Below are 25899 nucleotides of genomic sequence, written 5' to 3' on the forward strand. Positions count from 1 at the left end.
AAAGGAGGAAAGGCTATAAAGGAGTACAACAGAACACGAGATAAACAGCTATTTGGATGGAATTAGGCACTGATAAGTATAGTGCAACCAATCTCTTTCATCCATAGTTTAGAGATAAAAGGAGAGGGGCTCACAGAAAGGATGGGCCAGGTATTAAAATGAAGAGACGCAGACCGGCAACGGTAGCAGAAATATTTTTCAATGTATGAAATGGGTTGGAAGCAGATTGAAAAAAAATTCTGAAAAAAGGGAAAAATATTGCAGGAGAGGTGTAGGGTAGCAGGGGAAAAAAAACAGTATGACAGACATTTTTAGGAAGCAATAGTATGTGTCCACAGACCCTTGATACTACTGATATCATCAAGTATGAGCCTGTCGCCTCTTTAATCTTGGCTCCAGCTTTTCCCCTCCTCTTTCCACACACTTCCTAATGTCATCCCAGATCATTCAACTGGTCATTTATTCACCTTCATAACAACTCATATAGAGGAAACCTATTTGCAGGCTGAATCTCTTGAGAGGAGTCAACGACAGTGTGGTCAGCAGTTAAAATCCCACCATATCAGATTCTGAAATTTGAATTTAATAAAAACCTGGAATTAAAAACTAGCCTAATGGCAACTGTGTATTTATTGATCATTAATTGCCACAAAAACCCATCTGGTTCACTAATGCTCATCTGGGAAGGAAATCTGCCATTCTTACTTCGTCAGGCCCATGTGTCTGCAGAACCACACTAATGTGGTTGACTCTTAGCTGTCACCTGGGCAATTAGGGATGCGTAATTAATACTAGTTTAGCCAGTGACACCTCCATCCCATAAGTGAAAAGAAAATCCAACATCTACATTTCAACACAAGACGTCACTAAGGCGGCAGCCAAATAACTAAACCTAGACTCGCAACAAGATTCAAGTATTCGATGGAACATGCCACTAAATCTAAAACATCTGGAGTAACTTTATGCCAAATTATACTTTAGTCCTGTCAATCTTGAACTTTGTCTGAGTGCTTTAGTCAGTCGATTTTGGTTTGGATCACTGTTCATACTGGCCAATGCAATAACAAAGGTTTGACAGTCTGTGCAGAAGAGAGTCTAGAATGTTTTAAATAGAATTTTCATCTTAACCTAATTCAACCTCTACTGAAAACAGCTCGAATTCCAGACTTAATAATGACTCTAACAAGAGTGAGTTAACTGCGACTCAAAAAGGTATGGACTTCACAGCTGCACTCTGTTCTAGAGAACATTTGAAATTCCACTGAGGATAATTCTGACTGGACCATTCTACTGAGAACAACAGTGGAGTTGATGGACTGAATGGCCTCTTTCTGTGCTAAATGGTTTTATATCTGTATGTGGTTTAGATTGCACTTCTAGGGCACCTCAAGCCTTTGAGATCATATACTCAGTCTCTGGCAAGGCTGCCTGTGTCTGGGAAAGCGGTATGCTTAGGATATTTTGTTCACCCTGACTTTTCAAAAGCCAATGTGTGAATAAAGTACAGTGGCTGTGGGAGCTGGGAATATAAAGAACAAAGGAATATTCCTTGTCACCCAGGAGAATGGGCTTTTGCATGGGTATGTTCTTTTGTAGCTCTGGCTGGTCCTCATAAGGTGAATGCAACTTCAATGCCACTTGGATAGCGGTGACATCAAGTAGGACAATACAAACATTACTAATGTGATGTCACTCTTTAAACATGTGTCTTTATGATTCTATGTTGCTGAATATCAATGTTAACTGAGAACATCGCTGCAAAGCAGTAAGTCTACTGGATAGGTCAGGAGTATAGGTTTGTGAAACTGAGGGCTGCAAAAAAAAGGAATAGCTTCATTTGACAAAATAAAGAATGTTTTGTTTCAAGGCTCCAGTTCTCACCTCTTCTTTTGTAAACCTTCAACAGCTGGAGAAAATAACCTAACGCAAATACATTTCAGAAATCTTTCCAGACCACACGCAGAGGAACTGATAGGTTTTAAAGTAAATGTTACAGTTCCATTGTAGCAGACATTTCAAACTCAAAACACTGCCTCGCAAAGGAAAGTAAAAATGTATTGCTGCTGTCCGAGAGATTCACTTTTAGGTCACAAAAGTACACTCACAATACATCTAATCATTCAGCATCTTATTACCATGTGAAAGATTTACAGCACTGAAAAAATTCTTCAACCTGGGTGTGGTTCGGTTTTGATTCCTTCTAATCTGCTATTGCTGGATACCCACTCTCTCTCTAGAGTCTAGTGAGCAAGTCGTAAATGTCACTGAATACATCTGGATTTCAGTTTAAACAAATTAAGAATAGAATTTCACAGAAGCCTTTGGTAGAAAGAGATCACCCAATACAAAATACAAAAAACTTTTCAGGCTACTCAAGGCACTGGGGCAAGCAGTACCCATGCTTAAAGAGCATAAAGGAACAAATTCCAAGCTTACGAATGTATGTGGAATCCATCATCATCATCTGGAAAAATACAGTTCTGCTGTTGAACTTCCAAAACTGTCTAAGTAGGACAGGAGAATAGGATGGGCTAGTGGTGGTGTGCGCATTAGAGAGCCGTAGTCAACACAGTCTGTAAAATGTATTTATTACTAATTGCACAGACAGAAAAGAAAAAGTTCAACTGATTTGTATATTTCCACAATATTACCTTTAGCGCCAAAGGAGTTGTATTAAAACTAAATGAAAGCAAAAAAAACTTCAAGAACACACATCACAAAATTGACTTAATAGATAACAATCAGGGTCTTTTATGTTTTGATTGATCGATTTTTGGTCTGACCTCCTTTCAATATTATATTATATTTTGAATAAAGGTGGGCAAGACCTAACTTACTGATTCAAATTAGCTTTGAATTTTAATATATTTCCTGTTATAAATATGAACATTCCTATCATAAATATGATTAAAATAAAGCTTCAAATGGCTTATAGCAAATAATTTCCAATCTCACGTTTACCACGTGTTTGGAAGGAATTCTTCACAAAATTTGGTAATATATACCCAAGTTATGACATTCACAGATTTCTTTTCAAAAACACCACTTTCAAACAATTGGAAGATGAGAACATTTTTGCCACAAAGAACAAATACCATCTGCAAAATTCAATCCATCATAAGAGATTGGACTGCATATGTCAATTTTAGATCACCTAATTTCTCATTCTAAAATAATTAATCATATTTGACGATTGCCTCTGTTCGCAATAAGATGAATGACGCTCAACATTGGTGTCAAAGAACAACAGCTGTAACTATAGTTTGTAGGTTAATAGTCTTGCAAAGGGATGTCTGAGAGGAAAGCTCATAAAAATGCCTTCAAAGATGTTAACTGGCATACTTAGAGTTAATTCCCCAGTACTCTTGCCACTCAAATGAATATGTCTATGACCAATGTGGGAATAGCAGGAATATTGCCATATAGTCCTAGTCGAGACAAATTCCTGTCTTCAACCTGGAGCAAGGTCCAAAATACAGTTTTCCCTCTTCAAGGCACTTGAGATTTTTTTCCCCCAGAAGATACATGTTGATTCTCATGTATTAAGTGATGCAGTTATGCAGCAACATCAGCTTCTGTATCTGATATAACGTATTGTGTATTTGGATTTGGACACCAGCAGAAAAGAGGAGAATTCATCACCGTCATCAATAACCATTTCATAGATTCTATATTTTTTGCATTGTAACAAAATAAACCAACAAGACTGAGTTAGAAAAGTTTTTTGGGGGAAAAAAAAACTTGCACACAAACAAAGCCATTGCCGAAACTTGCCTTCCACAGAATGGGGAGGTCACTGCTATTGTATTTTCATTGTGTAGGAACAAAGCTGGAAGATCTTAAGTAGGCTGTTGTTCTTGGTTATACGGAGTCTCAACCCTCAGTCTCAGGTTTAAATCTAACGATTGATCTTGCATAAATTGCCAGGCCTCCTACTAAGCCTGACAGACTCATCCACCACTGTCACTGATTCACATGCTTTGCTTAATGGAGACACGAACGAGCCTATTAACAACAGCTCAGGGTGAAACTGCCAGCAATACGAGCAGCTGCCCTTTTTCAAATCTTCCATTAACCAAGATTGAGATGCCGGTGTTGGACTGGGGTGTACAAAGTTAAAAATCACACAACACCAGGTTATAGTCCAACAGGTTTAATTGGAAGCACACTAGCTTTCGGAGCAATGCTCCTTCATCAGGTGATTGTGATGAAGGAGCGTCGCTCCGAAAGCTAGTGTGCTTCCAAATAAACCTGTTGGACTATAACCTGGTGTTGTGTGATTTTTAACTCCATTAACCAAAGTAACTTGCCTCTGACTGATGCTCCTCTGCCCAATCAAATTATCCAGGGTATCTTAACGTCTTTTGGGGGCAACTCACCCACTTCCCATATATATTTTGAACACCGTACTCACCTCCAGAATGAACTACTCTCTAGCCAATCTGTTCCAACACAATCACAATACAGACTCTCTCCTTGGAAAAGTGGAAAATTGACCGGGTATGTCATTTCCATGAAAGGCGGGACTAAACTAGTCTGATTTATCTGCTTTCTCGTAGCAATCAACAACTGATGAAACATGCCATCAACAGTACAATCCAGCAGTACTCACCCACAAACAACCTGTGCATTAAAGCTAAGTTGGGGTTCAATCAGGACCCTTTGGGTCCAAATCTCATACTGCTTCAAATCATGCATGGATAAAGAAGCTGCGAGTGATTTCCTTGATATCAAAGCAGCATTTGGCAAAGTGTGACGGTGCCCCAGAAAAACTGAGGTCAAAGGGAATCACTGGGAAAGTTTCCCACTGGTTGGGACTCAACAATCTTCAGTGACTACAATAAGCTCTCACCTTCAAAAGGGTCACTTTGATGTTATTTGCAATTATAGAGTCAGAGATGTACAGCACGGAAACAGATCCTTCAATCCAACTGGTCCATACTGACCAGACATCTCAACCTAATCTCGTCCCGTTTGCCATCACTTGCCCCATATCCCTCTAAATGCTTCCTGTTCATATTCCCATCCAGATGCCTTCTAAATCTTGACTGGAGATTTCGGTGTTGGACTGGGTTGTACAAAGTTAAAAATCTCACAACAGCAGGTCAGGAGCAATGCTCTGAAAACTAGTGCTTCCAAATAAACCTGTTGGACCTTAACCTGGTGTTGCATGATTTTTAGCCTTTTAAATTTTGTAATTGTACAGTTTCCACCATTTCCTCTGGCAGCTCATTTATACACGCACCACCCTCTGCGTGAAAAAGTTGCCCTTTAGATCCATTTTAAATCTTCCCTATTTCACCTTAAACCTACATCCTCTAGTTCTGGACTCCCCCATTCCAGAGAAAAGGCCTGATCTATTTATTGTATCCATGCCCCTCGTGATTTTGTAAACTTCCATAAGGTCACCCCTTAGCCTTTGACGTTCCAGATATAACAGTACCGGCCGAGTCAGCCTCTCCCTTTGGCTCAAATCCTCCAAACCTAGCAACATTGCTGCAAAATCTTCTCTGAACCCTTTTAAAGCAATCTCCATCAACATGCAATAAAACCTGGACAACACTCAGGCATAGGGCTAATAAGTGAAAAGTACCATCAGTGCAACAATGACTAGCTTGAAGAAAATCCTCACCGTTTCCACAAGACATTACAAGTTATTATTAGCACTTCAGTTCTGACTATCAACATCCTCAGGTAGTCACTACTGACTGAAAATGGCAGCTACAAGAGCAGAACAGAGGCCTTACTTCTCAGCACCAGCAAGCCTTTACATCACCTACAAAGTCATAGTCGGGTGTGTAATGAAATATTTCCTACTTGTCTGGATGAGTACAGATATAGTAACACACAAGCTGCTCAATGTCACCTGGAAAAAACAAACAGATTGACACCCATGCACCATGTTTAACATTCAGCCCCTCCAGCAAACATGCACCTTGGATAGAGTGTGCATCTTACAAGGATGCACTGCAGCAACTTTCCGAGGTATCGCTAGCAGCACCATTCAAACCCACGATGATTGCCATCAAAAAAGTACAGACAGCAAGCGTTTGGGTACATCAATACCTCAGAGTCATACCATTCAGACTTAGAAATATATGGTTAATTTTTCAACACTGTCAATGGATCACAATACTGGAGCACTCAGTCTAACAATACTGTTTGGGGTACCTTCACCAGGCAGGCAGCAGCGGTTCACTGAAGTGCTTCACCAGCAATTAGGGATAGCCAGTATATCCAGGCCTCATCAGCAATATCAACATCCGATGAATGAACTAACCTTAAAAACTGCCATAAGATATAGTAATTTACCAGAGAAAAAGTTTATATACAGTAAAACGACAAAAAAAGTCAAACTGATGGAAGGCATGTTTACAGATGTCAGGAGCTCCTTTTTCATGCAAAAATCAATGCAAGTCCATATGGTCTTAAAGCAGGGTGGTGAAGGATGCAAAGTTGCAGAGAGATTTGAATCTTGCAATCACAAGAGTTGATCACCTGAGTAATAAATTAACTCTACACAGTTTTAGTTCTTCAAATGTACTTCCCATTTCTCAGTAGGCAAATTCAGCAGCCATTTTTAAACACATGGTCCCAGAAGCAATGTCAACTGAGAGAGGAATTTTGCCTATGACAGTGGCCTCGGAATTTATCCCATAAAATGGATGCATGTTCGTCACAACATAGATGCATCAGGATTCAGCATATACTCAAGTCAGTAATGCAGCTCTTGAGGAGGAGAGCCACCAAGCTGACACTTCAGTACAGATTATGATGATTTCAACAAAAATAAAAGTTTGCTGGTTATCTCAGGCTTCAAGCTGAGAAATACGGACAAGAAAATCCAGACAGAAATTTCCAAAAGAGCACAGTTCAATGCAGAAGCACATTGTCACAAGAACTTCTTTGGAATGAGATCAAGGAAGAGAGAATGGTCCTCAAAATACAGAGGGTGCAGCAGATGAATTCACCCGAAAGTCCAGGATAAACAATTTTGGAGTGACAACTATGAGAACAGTTGCCCCACATTAGGAGACAGAGAAAGTCTGAGGAAACGCATTGTTGAACTGTGTCTTTTTCACTGCTCCAACTCCTCTAATCACAGGTTTTCTCCTCCTCTATCTGCTCAAGAGACAGAATCTACAATTGGAGCAGTAGCAAGGGCAGAGAGAGGGAACCTATACTTGGAGAAGCTGGATCAGTTGTTCTGACAGGTCTCACTGCTGCTGGCTTCTATCACTTTGAGAGGACAATGACTGAAGATAGGCAGGGAGTGGTTGCTGTCCAAAAAATTCTTGGACCAGGTGTCTCAAAAGCAGATCCCCAAAACCCTTACTTGGAGACCTAACAGCTGCCATTTGATCTTCAAAACTGTGACTTGAAACAACAATTTCAAACTCTAAAATGTGAGCCACACTAAAACCCATATCCAAACCCTATGAAATTGAGATTCCTAGCTAATGAAACAGATTCAAAGTCTCCATGGCCTAGATCTGGAATCAACCACATCTGGAACCCTCAAAACCCTGATGCCAAAAACTTGGATGCACAACACAGAAAATCCAGACTTGGTTACTACAAACCTGGGCCAGCTGTCATCAAATCATGACAATGAATCATCTAAAATAATGATACAGAACCTCCAAAATCTGATGCAATCTATCAGATATCAAGCACCCAAAATCCAGCCTTCAAAAATCTAAAGGCTGCTGAAAACTGGACCTATATTTCCCAAGATCTGATTAGATTGTCTGAACTGAGACACATGAAAACCAGAATTCAAATCCCTCTAAAGCTGAATTACAACAGATCAGAACCAGGCAAAACCCAGTTCTTGCTGCTGACCATTGAGGCCAAGACTCAAATCTCAAAGTCCTACAGCTGATACCACAGCATCCAACAAAATCTGAAACCAAACCTGTGAAACCCTGCCCCAGATTATCCCAAAACATTGATCTACATGTCAGGCTGGAGATATACCAGACAAGCATCACTGATATGGTGTCTATATTTATACACATACTTTCAATGTCATTGTTTTTAAAAAAAGACACAAAAATTTGCATATCTTGAACGCAAATTGGGTGTTTCTGTCCTTTAAGGTATCAGTCTATTCTTCAGAGTCAGAGATATACAGCATGGAAACAGGCCCTTCGGTCCAACTCATCCATGCCAACCACATAGCCTATATAAATCTAGTCCCATTTGTCAGCATTTGGCCCATATCCCTCCAAAACCTTCCTGTTCATATTCCCATCCAGATTACTTCTAAATGTTGCAATTGTACCAGCCTCCACCACTTTCTCTGGCAGCTCATTCCATACATGCACCACCGTCTGCGTGAAAAAGTTGCCCTTTAAATTCATTTTAAATCTCTCTCCTCCTCCTCCCCCCCCCCCCCCCCCCCCCCACCAACCACCACCCACCTTAAACCTGTGCCCTCTAGTCCTTGACTCCCCACCGGAGAAAATATCTTGTCTATTTACCTTATCCATGCCCCTCTATCAAGGTCACTTCTCAGGCTCCGATGCCCCAGGAATGTAACCCCAGTCTATTCAGCCTCTCCCTATAGCTCAAATCCTCCAACCCTGGCAATATCCTTGTAAATCTTTTCTTAACCCTTTCAAGTTTCACAACATCTTTCTGATAGCAGGGAGTCCAGAATCGCACAAAGTTTTCCAAAAGTGGCCTAGCTAATGTCCTGTCCATCCACAATATGACCTCCCAACTCCTATACTATCATGCAAAGTGGTGTATTACTTTGAAAAGAAATCACTGAAGTATGACGCAACTGTGAATTAAATGCTTAGTTATCAGATCGTTAGCTGGGTGCTACAGAATTAATTTGCATCTGTGCTGCTTGTTGCATAGTTAACACTGGAAGTCAGCATCCTAAATTTAAACAGATGTGCACATGCAAAATAATACATACGTAGTGACCATCTCAGCTAATGATAATACTGGCTAAGTCAGAACCCAGAGTGAAACTGGCTTGGTGGAACATAAAATTAATTTTTGCAGTTGATTTCTTCAGTGGTTAGTCCCTGAACATGCTCACATACCAATGTTTTTGTAAAAATACAATTTGGTAGGACTGCATTCTGCTTGTCCATTCTTGTCAGACCATAGCCCATGTTTCTTTTATACTTATTGTCCCTCAGCAACATTTAAAAACACACCAATTTCGAAAATACACAAACATCAACTAGCCCCATCTCACCACTACCCCTTGAACCCTTCCACTGTTATTAATTGTCACACTGCTTCACCGTTGTCCAGTACTGGATCAGCTGAAATCCTCCACTGAATATTGAGAAAAGGGATGGCATAATCTCAATGTTTGAGCACCACCTCCATGCCTCTCCTTGCGACTGCTTGTGGTTGAATGAGACAGTTTGCAACATGATGTGGTACTTGGTGCTTTGCTGAAACCGCATATTCTGTAACATTGTTAAATGTAGCCACATCTCAGCTCATATGCTGATCAAACCATTGTACATGTCTTTGCTACCTTTAGACTTCTCTTTCAAAGTACTACCAGCTGTTCTTCTATATTCTACATTCTCAAAACTTGAAGTCATCTCAAACTCTGCTGCTCAAGTTCAAACCTGTACGTACTCATCACTCCAGTGTTTGCTGATCTAGTGATTCCTGATTAAGCAATGCCTTGATTATATATTTTAATTCCTTTCAAATCCTTCCGCAACCACACTACTCCTCCCTACCATGATCTCTAACGCCACAATATCTGCATTCCTCCATTATGATCTCTCGGCTGTAACTTTTTAATTGCTCCACTGTTTATTGGCCAGGACTTCAGCTGCAAAAGCACTGAAATTTCTCCTTAAACCTTGCTATCCTCTTTAAAACATTCCATAAAACCTTTTCTGTTCATAAGCTTTTGCTTATCTGCCACAATATCCCCTTATATGGCTCGATGACAAATACTATTTTGTACTGTTTCTGAGAAATACCTTGGAATATAATATAGTTAAACTGCATACTCAACAAAACACACATACTAAGCCAGGTGAGAACAGTTTAGGAAAGTTCATTGGAAGTGTGGCTGGTGATGGGTTTAAAAGGAGCAATGGAGCGAATGGCAGAATCTTAGCCAGAATACCAAATAAGGGATCTTCATTAACAAAAAGTACATGGCTGAATTATCAGTGAGTAGCATCATCTGCAATATAGTAGAGGCCAGCAAGGCCTTTTATTATTCCACCAGATTATTTCACTGCCTAGTCCAGCATTCATTGCAAATCTGCAGATGCCCTTGAGTTGGCATTGGGGAGCCTCCTTCTTGAACCATTGCAGTCTATGTGATGTAGACACATCAAAGTGCTGTTAGGAAGTGCCAGGATTTTGACTCATTGACAGAAATGGAGATAAAAGTTCCAAGTTGGGATGACATGCAGCTTAGAGGGTAACTTGTAGATGGTGATGCACTCTTCCACCTGCAGCCCTCATCCTTCTCAGTTGAAGGACGTCTGATAGAGTACCTGATATATGCTACATGGTGCTGTCACTATTTATCATTGGTGAAAGTGGGGAATGCCTATGTTCACAGAAGGCTACACCAATCAAGCTGTTGGTTTGTTCTACATGATACCAGGCTTCTTAATTGGTGTTGCAGTTAAACTCATCCAAACGACTGAAGAGTATTTTCACCTCTTGAATTTCATACGTTGTGGACAGGTTCTGGGGGGTCAGGTGGTTGCTGAGTCATTTGCCGCCGGATTCCTAGACTCTGACCTGCTCTTGCAGCCACAGCATTTATTTGAAGGTACAGTTTGGTGTCTGGTCAATGGTGACTCCCAGTATGCTGAAAGTGGATGGCTCAGCAATTGTAATGTCCTTGAATATCAAAGGAGAGACAGTTACATTACCTCTTGTTGAAGATGGCTATAGACCGACGTATGACACAAACTTCGCTCACCACTAAGTACCATACTAAATCCGCTGCATACAGACACAGATTGTTTCAGTATCTGAGGATCTGTGAATGGCACTGAACATAGTGCACGGATCAGTGAACACTCCCACTTCTGACATTATGGAGGAGGGCAGGCCATTGATGAAGCAACTGAAGATGATACGGATGGTAACTAAGAGTCCTTGCAGTAATATCCTGCAACGAGATGATTGACCTCCAACAACCAAAACCATCTTTCTCTGTGTCACCTATGACTCTCACCAGTGGAAATTTTCAAAGCCCATCAATTTCTTATCAACTCCAGTCTTGCGAGAATGCCTTGCTGTCAAATGCAATCCACTTCACATCTGGAGGTCAGCTCTCCTGTCCATGTTTAGACTAAAGCTGTAATGAGTCAGAAGCTGAATGGCCCAGGTGAAACCTGAACGGAGTGTCAGTGGGCAGGTTATTGCTGCAGCCGTACTGCAACATAGCATTGTTAGTAATACTTCCAGCAGTTTTCTGAAGGAGTGTGTAGAATGATTGGTGTGTAATTGGTCTGGTTAGATTTGTCCTGCTTTGTGCACACAGGACATGCCTATGGGTAGTTGTTGGTGCTGTAACTGTACTGGAACAGCTTGAGCAAGTGCAAAGTTCTGGAGTCTTTGGTACCAATAGCAGAATGCTGTAAGGGTCCAAAGCCTTTGCAGTAACCAGTGCCTGAAGGCATTTCTCAACTTTCATACAAAGAAAACCAAATTGGTTAAAGACTGGAATTTGAGATGCTGTGGGCTTCTGAAATAGCCCAAGATGGATTCGGCATTTTCCACTTTGGGCTGAAGATGGTTGCAACCACTTCAGTGTCATGTTTTGCACTGAACTGAGAGATTCCCGCTTTATTTAATAATAAGTTGCGATATTTGTAAAGCCCTTTTCTCTGATTAATTGTTAAATTGTTCATAATCATTCACAACTCGATGTGATCGGTTCGTCTAGGGATTGCTTTGCTGTCCATAGCAGTTGCTTCTAATTTGACAGACAACTTGCCCTGTGTTGAAGCTTCGGCAGGTAGTTAACCCAACTTTGTCCATGCCTGGTACTGCTTCCAGGTGCACTCCTGAATTTTTCATTTAACCAAGGTTAATGACCCAGCTTGATAGCGACAGAGAAGTAAGGGGGCCAGGAGGTTAACAAATCAAGTTGAATACAAATCTGCTGCCCTGTTGGCCCAAAGTGCCTCATGGTTGAGTTATTCAATCACTCCGAAATCTATTCTATTTAGAACTGTCATAGCGTCATTCAATATAATGAACAGCATCAATGTGAAAACCAGCTGGTGATGACTTCCAGTAATACTGCCAGTGACATATGCTTCTATGACAATTGCAAGCAGACATGAGCTTTAGATATTTACGTTTAGTTTGTTTTATCTTGGCCAACTTTGGATGTTATTTAGGATACATGTATTCTGCTAGTCCAAAGAATACTTAACACAATTTTGAAATATTAATTACTCATATTCTAAAGCCACCATAAGCCAACAACAAATCATTTATTAAAAGCCATACTTTAAATATGCCACATATTTGATGAATAATTAATAAAGGGATTTTTAAAATTCATTTCAACACATTACAGACTGATTAGCAAGGTTAGATCTCATGGAATACAGGGAGAAGCAGCCATTTGGATACAGAACTGGCTCAAAGGTAGAAGACAGAGGGTGGTGGTGGAAGGTTGTTTTTCAGAATGGAGGCCTGAGATCAGTGGAGTGCCACAAGGATCGGTGCTGAGTCCACTACTTTTTGTCATTTACATAAATGACTTGGATGCGAGCATAAGAAGTATAGTTAGTAAGCTTGCAGATGACACCAAAATTGGAAATGTGGTGGATAGCGAAGAAAGTTACCTCAGATTACAACAGGATTTTAATCAGATGGGCCAATGGGCTGAGAAGTGGCAGATTGGAGTTTAATTCAGATAAATGCAAGGTGCTGCAATTTGGGAAAGCAAATCTTATACATTTAATGGTAAGGTCCTAGGGAGTGTTGCTGAACAAAGAGACCTTGGAGTGCAGGTTCATAGCTCCTTGAAAGTGGAGTCACCGGTAGATAGGATAGTGAAGGCGGCGTTTGATAAGCTTTCCTTTATTGGTCAGATTATTGAGTACAGGAGTTGGGAGGTCATGTTGCGGCTGTACAGGACATTGGTTAGGCCACTGTTGGAATACTGCATGCAATTCTGGTCTCCTTCCTATTAGAAAGATGTTGTGAAACTTGAAAGGGTTCAGAAAAGATTTACAAGGATGTTGCCAGGGTTGGAGGATTTGAGCTGTAAGGAAAGGCTGAACAGGTTGGGGCTGTTTTCCCTGGAGCATCGGAGGCTGAGGGGTGACCTTATTGAGGTTTACAAAATTATGAGGGGCATGGATAGGATAAATATGCAAAGTACTTTTCCTGGGATGGGGGAAATCCAGAACTAGAGGGCATTGGTTTAGGGTGAGAGGGGCAAGACATAAGAGAGACCTTCAGGTCAACATTTTCATGCAGAGGGTGGTACGGGTATGGAATGAGCTGCCAGAGGCTGTGGGGGAGGCTGATACAATTGCAACATTTAAGAGGCATTTGGATGGGTAATGAATAGGTAGGGCTTGGAGAGATATGGGCCGAGTGCTGGCAGGTGGGACTAGATTGGGTTGGGATATCTGGTCGGCATGGACGAGTTAGACCGAAGGGTCTGTTTCCATATTGTACATCTCTATGACACTAGCTGTCTGTATTTAAAAAGTATTGTTAGAACAGACCGAGTAGAAGAAAGAGACAAGACATCTCCAGGGTCTTAACAACAGTATCCACCTTGGGTCTTCAAATCACAGATGAGATGAGACCTATTTATTTTAAGATCAGGTACACACTTGAAAACAGTGCACTATATTCAAGTTTAAGGCAATATGCCCTAAATTGGCAAGGGGATGGGAACTAAGTGGGTAGACATAAGAAATGGAAATTAAAGATAGGAAATGAAAAATAGAAAGCAAAAGTGGAGCACAAAGAAAACAAGGGCTGCAGCATATAGGGCCATAATATAAACAGGATGTGTAAAATTTTAAAAGGACAAATCTAAAGATATTGTACCCAAATGCACTGTGTTTGCAGTAAGATGGACAAATTTACCACAGAAATATTGGTACACAGGTACAATATGATTATGTACCAAGACATGGCTGCAGGGTGACCAGGCTTAGGAACTGAACATTCAAGAATACTCAATTTTTAGGAAGGACAAGGAAAAGGAGGTTGATTAGTGTTATTAGCAAAAGGGATGTAACCAGTGCAGCACTGAAAAAGGACATTTAGTCAGAAAATGTAGAAGTAAACTCAGTCTGGGTGGAACAAAGCAACACGGAGCAGACAACATTTGTGGATGTTGTCAAGAGGTCTCCAAACAATAATGATTAGATTAGATTAGATTCCCTACAGCGTGGAAACAGGCCCTTCGGTCCAACAAGTCCACACCGACCCGTCGAAGGGCAACCCACCCAGACCCATTCCCTTATATTTACCCCTTCAACCTAACACTACGGGCAATTTATCCTGGCCAATTCACCTAACCTGCACATTTTTGGACTGTGGGAGGAAACTGGAGTATCCAAAAGAAACCCATGCAGACACGGGGAGAATATGCAAACTCCACACAGCCTGAGGCGGGAATTGAACCCAGGTCTCTGGTGCTGTGAGGCAGCAGTGCTAACCACTCTGCCACCGTGCATTAAACAAGAAATTAGAGACGCACACATCAAAGGTGCAAGTGAGCATGGGTGACTTTAATCTACATATCAAGTGTACAAACCACATAAGCAATAAATAATGCAACGGCACGTGAACTCCTGGAGTGCGCACTAGATGGATTTTGAGACCATTAAATTGAAGAACCAATTAAGGAACAGACTCTCTTGGATTTTTCATTGTGCAATGAGCATTGGTTAATTAATAATCTTGTCACATAAGGTTCTTTTAAGAATAGTAACCACAATATGAAAGAATTCTTCACTGGGAGAGAAGTGGAGGCACCTAACCCAAACCTAGGGTCCAAAATTTCAGCAAAGAAAGCTACAAAAGTATGGGGCAAGAGTTGACGGCAACAATTTGGCTAATTTAATTAAACTGCGTTACAGTGCATAGTAATTGGCTAATATTTAAATCAACGCATGCACTGCAACAATCATATTAGTTAAGTCCTTTCCTCTTGTATTTTTACATCAAAAAAGTGGTCTAACTATTATTAACAAAAAGAAATCAAGAATAGAATTAGATTCAAGATTTTGCTTGAAAATGTAGCAGGCTGGTGGTTTGGAAACTAATTAGGATTCAGCAAGGAAGACCAAGAGATTGATTAATAGGTGCAAAAACAGTGACAACAAATTTGCAAGGTACATGAAAGCAGACCTAAGAGCTTTTATAAGTATGCATGAAGGAAAAGATGAATAAAGACCAATACAAATTCATATATTCAATATATATGTATTGGAAGAATAGGAGAAATGATAATGGAAAAGAGAAATAACAAAGCAATTTAAACAGCCACGTTGGTTCTGTCTTCACAGATGAAGACAAAACTAACTTTGCAGAGTGCTAGGGAAGTCAAGGGTGCTTTGTCTGAATGAAATTAGTATTAGCAGAATTAAAAAGTACTCTTCAAAACATTAATGGGACTGAAAGTTGGTAAATCTTCAGCATCCGATGATCTATACTGCAGGGTACGAAAGACAGAATTTTGGAAATAATGGATGCAGTTTGATTGTCATCTTCCAAAATTCTACAACTTGTGGAACAGCTCTAGCAGATTGGAGGATAACAAATATAACCCCATGATATGAGGAAGAAACAGTGAATTATAAACTGCTAGGTCTCTGCTATCTAATAACTGCTGGAATCTATTATGAATGACACAATAGCAGAATACTTGGAAAATATCAACAGGAATAAGCAAATGCCACTGATTCATGATTATCAGATAAATCATGATTGATGAACCTACTGGAATTTTTTGAGGATATAAGAGTAAAATAGGTAAGGGTGAACTCATGCATTTGATTTTCAGAAAGCTTTCCATGAAATCCTTCTTAAGAGATTAATGTATAAGATTAAAAGAACAAGGGATTAGAGCTAATATACTAGCATGGATTTAAACAAGTTAGTAAATAGAAAGCAGTAGGATAAATGGATCTTTTATAGAGTGAAGGTGGTGACTAATAGAGCATATAATGTAAAGTGTGTGATTTATAGGCATTTTACTACCATTTATTTTGGATTTTGGGAATTTTGAACTACTGGCATATTGGTCTGTACCTATGAAGGGATTTCAATGATCAATGTGTGAGGATTTCTGTAGTCACGGCAATTTCAGTTAAAATGTAGCACGAGGGAGAGTTTCCTGGAGAAATTAGGTTTTTACTTCATTGGGCGAATCTTACAAGTGAACAATGCAAACTGTTGTGTATTTGGCTTCAGGTAGAAGGTTCTGGCATGGAATTTGTTCTTTGGTTGTGGGGAAAACACAGCTTGAAGAACCTTTTAGGTTCTTCAGATTTGAGGTGGTCATGGCTGAAGATAGATGCATAAAACATTTGCTCCAAATGAAGGGAGACAGTACAGAAATTGATTACCTCAGAGTAAGCAAATTAGTTTGAGTTCCAGACCAAAAGTGGTTGTTAAAATCCCAAAGGGATTATCTGAAGACAAAACTATATAAACTCAGTTTTATGAAGACTCATGAAAGGGGTTATCAGATTCACACAATTGGGAACTGAAGCTATCACGAAAGTAAGTCCTTTCAGGATGACAGAGAAGGGAATTCTCCAGCTTGAGTACAATAAAACAGTGTTTCTCGATTAATGGAGCTGTACTTTACTGTATGTTTTAGAAATCTTTAAACTTCAGTTATATAGATTGGTTTGTACTTATTTTCATGTAATGAGCTTCTGCTTGATTGGTAAAACTGAATTAATAGCATTGTGTACTTGCGTTTCAGTAAAAGTCCACCTTTTCAAAGCCATTAAAAAGTATCTATCATAAACAATAAAATATATCAAGCCATATTTCAATCTGGGATCTGACCTGTTCTCTAACACTACCAGTTGGGATCCTAACAGGTCCCACAGGGATCATATATATTTTTAAATTCCCTCCACAAAATCATTGATATGTCTATTTAATATAACTAAAAATAATATTTCCACGTTTGCTGACAATATAAAACAAGGAGAAATGGAGTTTGATGACAAGGAAGTAAACACGTTTCAAGGCATTCAAAAGGTGAGCATGTTGGCAAAACAATGTTATGCTGCATCTGCCATGTAAAGGTGTAAAATGATCCAGTTCAGTTTTTTAAAAAAAAGAATGGCATGCTATTGCTTTAAGAATGATAGATTAGGAAGTGTTTAGGTACAAAGGGACCTGAGTGTCATTTCACAGTAGCGACTGAAAGCAAGCATGTAGATTCTGCAGGGAGTTAGAAAACAAAATGGTGTGCTGGTTTCCATTGCAAGGTGAAATCAATACAAGAGCAAGGAGTTATTACTGCAGCTGTGCAGGGCATTGGGGAGATGTCACCTGGAAGATAGTGTTAAGTTATAGAGTCATACAGCATGTAAACAGATTCTTGGGTCTGACCAGTTCCCCAAACTTAACAAGCTCCATCTGTCTATGTTTGACCCATATCCCTCTAAATCCTTCCTACTCATGTACCGTCCAAGTCTCTTTTAAATGTGGTAACCTTACCTGCATCTACCACTTCCTCTGGCAGTTCATTCCATACATAAACCACCCTGTGTGTGAAAGTGTTGCCCCTCGGGTCCTTTTTATATTTTTCTCCTTTCACCGTAAAATTAAACACCCCTAGTTTTGAACTCGCCCACCCTAAGGAAAATACACCTGCCATTCATCTTGTATACATCCCTCATGATTTTATAAACCTCTATAAAGGTCACTCCTCAAACTCCTATGCTCTAGTGAAAAAGTCCCAGCTTATCCAGCCTCTCCTTATAATTCAAACCTTCTAGTCCTAGTAACGTCCTAGTAAATCCTTTCTGCACCTTCTCCAAAATAATGATATCTTTCCAATAGGAGAAGGGGAGGACTGCAGATGCTGGAGATTAGAGTCAACACTGTGTTGCTGGAAAAGCGCAGCAAGTCATGCAGCACCCGAGGAGCAGGACAATCGACGTTTCAGATATAAGCCCTTCAGGAATAAGGCTTGTGGGTCGGGGGCTAGAGGATAAAACAGAGGGGGGGGGGGGGGGGGGGGGGGATTGGAGAGGAAGGTAACTGAGAAAGCTATAGGTGAATGAAGGTGAGGGAGAAGGTGATAGGTCAGAGGGGGGAGTGATGGACAGGTCTGGAGGGCAGTGTTGAGTTGGAGGCTTGGGACTGGGATAATGTGGGGGGAGTGGGGGGAAGAGGGGGAGGAGGTGGGGGGAGAAGGGGAATTAAGGAAGCTGTTGAAATCCACATTTATCCCATGTGATTGCAGAGTCCCAAGTCGGAATATGAGGCGTTCTTCCTCCAGCGTCGGGTGGGAACGGTTTGGCAGTGGAGGCGGCTCAGGACCTGCATGTCCTTGACGGAGTGGGAGGGGGATATTAGCAGACCGACCAGGACTATACACCTTAACGTTGGATCCAACATGACTCTTCTTCAGGGTTTGTCTGAGGTATTTTCTGTAAGGTATGATTGCATGAGTATGACTGTCAGGCTCATGCTCGACTGGCCTGTGGGACAACTCTCCCAAGTTTGCAAAGGTCCCTGGATGTTCACAAGATCATTAGGTCTGGGTGTGCTGTTGTCAGTTTTGCTGCTTAGATTGACACCTGATGGCCTGATTTCTTCTATTCCTTTTCAACATGTGCAATTTTGTACAAATGAATGACTTGCTTGGGCATTTTGTAGGGAATTAAGGTCAATGGTCTACAATTACATATCAGCCAGGCCAGGTAAGGACAGCAGATTTCCATCCCCAAAAGCCATTTGTGACCTAGATAAATTTTAACAACTGACAATAGTTTCATGGTCACAGTCATTCGTTTTTAATTCCAGATTTATTAATGAGTTGAATTTACATTTCACAAACAGTAAACCACCTTAACAAAATAACACAGGAAAATGACAGGAAATTTTTAAAAGGGAAAATTAGAAAGAGAAATATTGAAGTGTTGCTATAATGCATTTCAGTTTAATGTGCTTTATTACTATTCACAGTTCAGTAACATCATTACTGCACTGAATGATTGTTTAACCTTCTATATAAGATAAAATGTTAAATATCCAGCCATTGGGATAGTTAACCTCTCAAAAAGATAACAGTTAAAATCAACCGAGACAACATTTTCAGTTAGTACTTACCCTTTTGGATCCAGGAGATCCCGCACCTTTTCATTATAGATCTCCATATATGACACTTCTACTTTAAATGTGTGAGATTCACTTTCCTCTTTGGAGACTCTTCCAAACAATGCACCACAAAGACGAGGGATAAGGCCTGGTACATCAACACTGCCCATCATCGAGAAAGACTTTCCCGAACCTACGTACACAAGAAAAAGGCACATTTAGAGTCATACAGTCCTACAGCACAGAGACGGGCTCTTTGGCTGAAACTGGTCCATGCCGACCAAAATGTCCATCTACGCTAACCCCATTTCCCCGAATTTGGCTCATATACATGGATAGGAAAGGTTGAGAAGAATTTGTCCAAACACCTTTTAAATGTTAGTGTACCCACCTCAACCACTTTTGCTGGCAGCTCATTCCATATGCCTAACATTCTGTGTCAAAAAAAAGTTTCCCCATAGGTTCGCTTTCCTTTCCCCTTTAACCTTAAACTGATGCCCAGAGTCCTCGATTGCCCAACCCTGAGAAAAAGACTGAGTGCACTTACTCTATCCATGCCTCCTGTGATCTTATACACTCCTCTAAGAACCCCCCTCAGTCTCCTGTGCTCTAAAGAAAAATGTCCTAGCTTTTCCTACCTCTTCCTAAGCTCAGGCCATTGACTCCTGGCAACATCCTTATAAATTTCTTCTGTACTTTTCCCTTCCTATAGTAAGGTGACCAAAGCGGAATACAGTAAACTCCAACTGTGGCCTCACCAAGTTCCTCTACAACTGTAACATTAATTCCCAAAAATCTAAACTCAATGCCCCGACTGATGAAGGTCAGTGTGCTAAAAGCCTACTTCACTGCCCAATCTACTTGTGACTCCACTTTCAGAGAACCGTGCACCTGAACGCCAAGGTCCCTCTGTTCCACTCCACTCCTTAAGGCCCTACCATTCGCCATGAAATTCTTAGCTGGATTTGACTTGTCAAAATGCACACCTCACACTTATCTATATTCAACCCCATTTGTCATTTTTCGGCCTGCTTCCGCAGCTGATTAAGGTCCTGTTGCAATTTTTGATACCCTTCCTCATTGACCACGATACTTCCTATTTTAGTGTCATCTGCTAATCATGCCTTGGACATTCCCATCCAAATCACTGAGACAGATAACAATCAGCAATGGGCCCAGCCCCAACCCCTGAGGCATCCTACTAGTCACTGGCCTCCAATCTGACATGCATCCTTCCACTATTATCCTCTGCTTCCTACCATCAAGCCAATTGTGTATCCAATTTGCCAGCTCCCCTGCAATCCACGCGATCTAACCTTCCACCATGTGGAACCTTATCAAAAGGCCTTACTGAAATACATATAGACTACATCTACACCATGCCCTCACTAACCTGGTCATTTCAAAGAACGCTAACAAATTTGTGAGGCATGATCCTCCACGCACAAAGCCGTGCTGATTGCTCCTAATCAAATCCGGTCTTTCCAAATGCATGTATGTTTATCTCTCAGAATCTTCTCAAGTAACTTACACATCACAGATGTTAGGCTTACTGATCTATAGTTCCCAGTCCTTCCTGAATAAGGGCACAACATTCACTACCCTCCAGTTTTCCAGGATCTCAATGATGATGCGAAAATATCAGCCAGGGTTCCCACAATTTCTTCTCTAGCCTCTTGCAGTGTTCTTGGATATATCTGGTCAGGAACAGGAGATTCATCCATCTTCATACACTCTAATACATCCAACACCTCCTCTGTGATATGGACTGTCCAAGATAAGACTACTAGCTTTCCCAAGTCTTTGTGTATTTTTCCACAGTAAACACAGAGGGGAGATATTCATCGAGGACCTTGCCCATCTCCTGCTGTTCCACATATACAGTTTGGTTCTTAAGGGTCCAAATACTTTCTCTAGTTCGTTTCTTGTGAACTAACACTCTCGTGTTGGATTGGTAAATAACATAAGTTTAACTTACTTGAAAATATTACACTGGTTGACTGACATTTTTGTGTGACTACAAGCTTTGTATACGCCATGATTTGGAGATGCCGGTGTTGGACTGGGGTGTACAAAGTTAAAAATCACACAATACCAGGTTATAATCCAACAGGTTTAATTGAAAGCACACTAGCTTTCAGAGCGACGCTCCTTCATCAGGTGGTTGCAATCATTCTGTCTGAAGAACTTTGCGACATGGGTTCTAATTTTTCCTTTTCCCCCTTTGAACCTTGGTTATTTAGTCTAAAGTAATGTTTTGTTTTTTTTTTCTTTTATATGCAACTTATTAACTTCTATGTACTCTATAATGTCATGTGACTGCCACCCATGCTGGTGGAAAGGTTGAAGTTTATCAAACCTCTCCACCTGATGAAGGAGTGACACTCCGAAAGCTAGTGTGCTTTCAATTAAACCTGTTGGAACTATAACCTGGTGTTGTGAGATTTTTAACTTTGCATATGTCCTTATTCTAATATGTTACTGTTTGGACTCCTCATGGCAACTGGTCACGTGGAATCATCCTATCCCTTGGCTCACTGGCATACTCAGCTCTTAAAGCACAAACCCAACACTCCAATTCCAAGCATAGTGTTGGTTACTAAGATACAGAGAACGGATATTGGTTCTGGAGGTAACTCAAAGACAAGACTAAGCAACAGAGGACAGTGTCACAAGGAGAGGTTCAACGTTCTAAGACAATGCCTCAGTTCATCCAGCACAAGTATAAAATTATTTCTTAATGCCAGGGGAGTCTTTAAAAATAATTGGGGTACAAATTGTTGCAGTCTGCAGAGAAAACGATAAAGTTTCAATATCTCAAATATACTTCTGTAATCGTCAAATGACATTGTTATCAGGTCAGCTACACCAAAATAAACAGATCATGTTCTGTATAGATCAGTTCTAGAATACAGAGAAAATAATCCCCTGTTTTCATGCAAGACAGAAGGAAAAGTCTGACAAATAAGCAATGCGGTCTGCAAAAGAGTTGAGATGGATAGCTGGAATAAACAATTAGGTGGCAGATGCAAAATCATGCACAAGAATGTGAAGCAATATATTCAGGAAGAAACATAAGGAATAGGTGAGCATACTCAATGCAAAGGGGCTGAATAGTGTGGATAAACGTGAACAATAAGAGATTTGAATAATTCTCTCAAGTTTGTGTTTTTTCTAAAATATAAAAGGTTAAAAAATTATTTGAGTTTTGAAAACAGTGGCATAAATGACTAACAGTAATCAACTCTGAACGAATTTATACAGCACACAATTCTGTTGCAGTTTTAGGAGCCTATTATAACAACCATACAAACTACAGGCAACATGCAGTGCAGATTTATTAAAATGTCAGAGATTGAAACTAGAGGATTCTGAGATAGTTAATTATTTCCACTGAGGCAACCATGAAGAGAGTTATACAGTTTATTTCTGAGAAAAAGTTTCAATCACCTGAACAAGGCAAATTTTCCTACGATTGAGGTCCAATTACAAGATGCATTCAATTTAAAACTTTAACAGAGTAAAGAGATGTTAGGAGAAATGTTTTAATGCAGATGGGATGGAGTGCCACAGATTCTGAGATAAAATCTATTACATTTAAGAGAATTTTGAATAAACATCTGAAACGAACAAAATTCATGGCAATGAGAAATAAAGTGTGGCACGGTTATTAGTTCTGGAATGCTCTCACAAAGAGTTGGCACACACTAAGTGAGTTGAATAGCCTTCCACATGCTGAGCTTCTATGGCAATTGCAACCTAAAACAGAGGAACCTTGGTTATCCGACAAGATGGTCGGGCACTATTTCATTCGGATAATTGACTATTAGGTTAACTGAGTCAATGTCTTTCCTCTGGGGCTCAGGGTTTTCTGTTAAGTCCGCTCCCCGTTCAGGAGACCAGGCAGCAGCACACTGCGTGCGAGCCCCTGCCCCCAACCCCGCCCCCATAACTCTGCCTAAAACCACACCCGCCGCCGCCGCCTCCCCCACCCCCCACCCAACCGTGCGCCACAACCCCCTCTCCGGGGCAGCTGAACTGGATACGAACAACAAGACTGCTGCCTTTTGGGGCATGAGTCTCCAAATAGCACATGCGTGCACACATACAACTTTTTACAGTAACGTTTTGATAGGCTCCACCTTTGCCCTGTACGGGACAATGTTGGAAAGGTTATCTGAGGAAAGGGGGTTTAGGGTACATGCCTGTGTAAAATTCCATGGAACATGTTGGGGGGAAGAGAGAGAGGGCAGGTGGTCAGTCATTTGGAGATGGTGCCTGGGCTCCCATCGATGTCCAGGACTGTTCTTGGCAGCATTACAGTAAGCCGAGTTCACTTTTAATCATTGTAAACAAAAGATGTGACCAGTGTTGGAAACACATCTTTCATATAATATTTCTATTCGGACCTCAAGATCTCCTTCGGAAAATCCGATATTCGGATAATTGAGGTTCCTCTGTAATATGATTTACAGCCCGGCACTTTAAATGGTTGATCAGTATCTTGACAATGATGATTCAATTTCAACAATCAAATTTAATGCAACACTGTCAAGCCCATCTATCTGAAATTTACCAATTCAAATATCATACATCTTACCTGTCTGCCCATAGGCAAAAATGCAAGCATTATATCCTTGAAATGCATTCTCAAGTATTCCTTCACCAAGGCATTTGAAAACTACTTCTTGACCTAAACCAAAAAAAAACAAAAACACCAGTTGAGACAAGAATATTATTCCATATTCTAACTCTTCTTTTCATCACTTAGTGTCAAGATTATCTGTGGAGTCATAAAATCTTTTATCTAACTGACCATTCTTAAGATATGATCATAGACATGACATTTTAGCAATCTGTCTTCTCTGTAGGGAGTACCATAATTCAACTCTTAACTGAACTGAAGTCACAGGAGGAGTTACCCAGGAATGGGAGTACAGGGTGACTGTTAGCTTCCTTCAGCCAACACCACAGTGGTCAAGTGTTAAGACCTATTAACTCAGTGAAGACTAATGATCAAATCAATGAACTTGTGATTTCAATTATTTAGCTTTTCTCCAGATGATGCCTTTCCTGCAAAAGGTATCAAAAAGTTGGAAAGCAAAGAACTTGACTATTAAAGCAACCCTGTTTCAGAAATTAACGTCTGGAAAACCTTTAGTCACTTTAGACAGAATTGACTGTTTGGATGATTGCAATCCCAACTAATCAGTTGAAAGTATTCTTTATCTTCGTCAGTTGTGAAAGATTATATACAGAATGAGTTTAAGTTGTCTTAATCCAGTTCCAAATGTCTAGAACACAAAATGGTCAAGAACGTGACACAGGTTTATACTGAAGTGACAGTGTCACAGTCACTGGTTGTAATGATAATCAAATCAGAGAAACTGAAAAACTTCATTTAAACCATGCTGCAAAAGCACAAGATAACAATAATAATTTTGGCCTACCTGCAGTACTATATAATTATAACTCTGACATACAGCACAGTAACTTAACCAAGAAGCTGTACAGTCAGACCTGGCATGGCCAGAAGCAATAAAACTAGCTACTGGACCTCAGCATTTACAATATCCCTGCAAACTTAGTACAAGGCAGCTTCAATCTGATAGTCAAAGTGCTTTTCTTGGGAGAAAAAAAGATTTACTTCAGGAATACGTTCTAAATGATGAGGGTGCGCGACACCGCTGTTGGTTGGGAAAAGTGTTCCGATATGAAAATGACAGAATGAAATGGTGCATTTTGAAGGCAGGTGTGGTTTCAATCAGTGATGTTTCTCAAGTCCCTACTAACTCCATCTTGGTACAGAATTTACCCAGTTTATACTTTGTTAGTATTGGGGTGGGGAAGCAGTGAAGATTTTTATAAAATCTGCCATATAGAAATTGCATGCATCAGATTTCCTCTGAAGTAGCAGCTATGCACAGATGTCCAATTAGTGCCAGCACACTACTGGATCCTACCGAACCGAACTAAAGATTCTGCATTAATGATAATGGTAAAATAGATTCCCTTAACGCAGTATAAATGTTGCACTGATCCCAGCAAAATCTTCAGCTTACTTACCTTTCCTTCTTTCTAAGTTGACAAAAAAGTATTTTCAGAAGAGGCTGTATAGTTTGAAAGTGTTTAACCAGAAGTTAGTGAAATATACTGAACACATTGGCTCACCTTTTAAAATATTCACTTTCTTAGGACTTAATAGATAAATTACCCTAAAAGTGGGGTCCAAGGGTGCTAGAAACAACACAGTTTACTAACTAGCCCTGATTCACACATGGTGAAGCAGTTCAATGAAATTCTACCTCAGAACAGCTCAACTATAAATCCTCAGACAAGTAACTGCCAACTGCTGAATTCAGAACACAGTGGGGAGATGGGATGGGAAGATGGGGGTAAGGATTGGGGTGGTGGATAGATTCCTGCAATTCAATTTCTCATTCAGACTCAACTTGGCCCAACTTTCTGTGGTGTGAGCAAGATCAACCTGGCTTCAGTTCACTTTGTGAAGATGTTTTGTTGCATCACATGGCAGCTTTAAAAGCAACTCATAAACAACTCAACTTGTTACCTCCTAAAAAGGATGATAGTTAATTT

General features: G+C 40.3%; 1 protein-coding gene across 4 annotated transcripts in view; it reads right to left on the bottom strand.

Moving 5' to 3' along the window:
• The window catches only part of kif13a (kinesin family member 13A), a 332721-nt gene that overhangs the window by 149676 nt on the left and 157146 nt on the right, over positions 1-25899 (bottom strand). For all 4 annotated transcript variants that reach the window (XM_060849815.1, XM_060849814.1, XM_060849816.1 and 1 more), the window contains exons 5-6: positions 23903-23995; positions 19315-19495 (exon numbers count right to left, since the gene is read on the bottom strand). In XM_060849815.1, the coding sequence (XP_060705798.1) occupies positions 19315-19495; positions 23903-23995 (274 nt within the window). The remainder of the gene's footprint in view (positions 1-19314; positions 19496-23902; positions 23996-25899) is intronic.

The sequence above is a fragment of the Hemiscyllium ocellatum genome, chromosome 34, assembly GCF_020745735.1.
Source record: "Hemiscyllium ocellatum isolate sHemOce1 chromosome 34, sHemOce1.pat.X.cur, whole genome shotgun sequence".
Lineage (NCBI taxonomy): Eukaryota > Metazoa > Chordata > Chondrichthyes > Orectolobiformes > Hemiscylliidae > Hemiscyllium > Hemiscyllium ocellatum.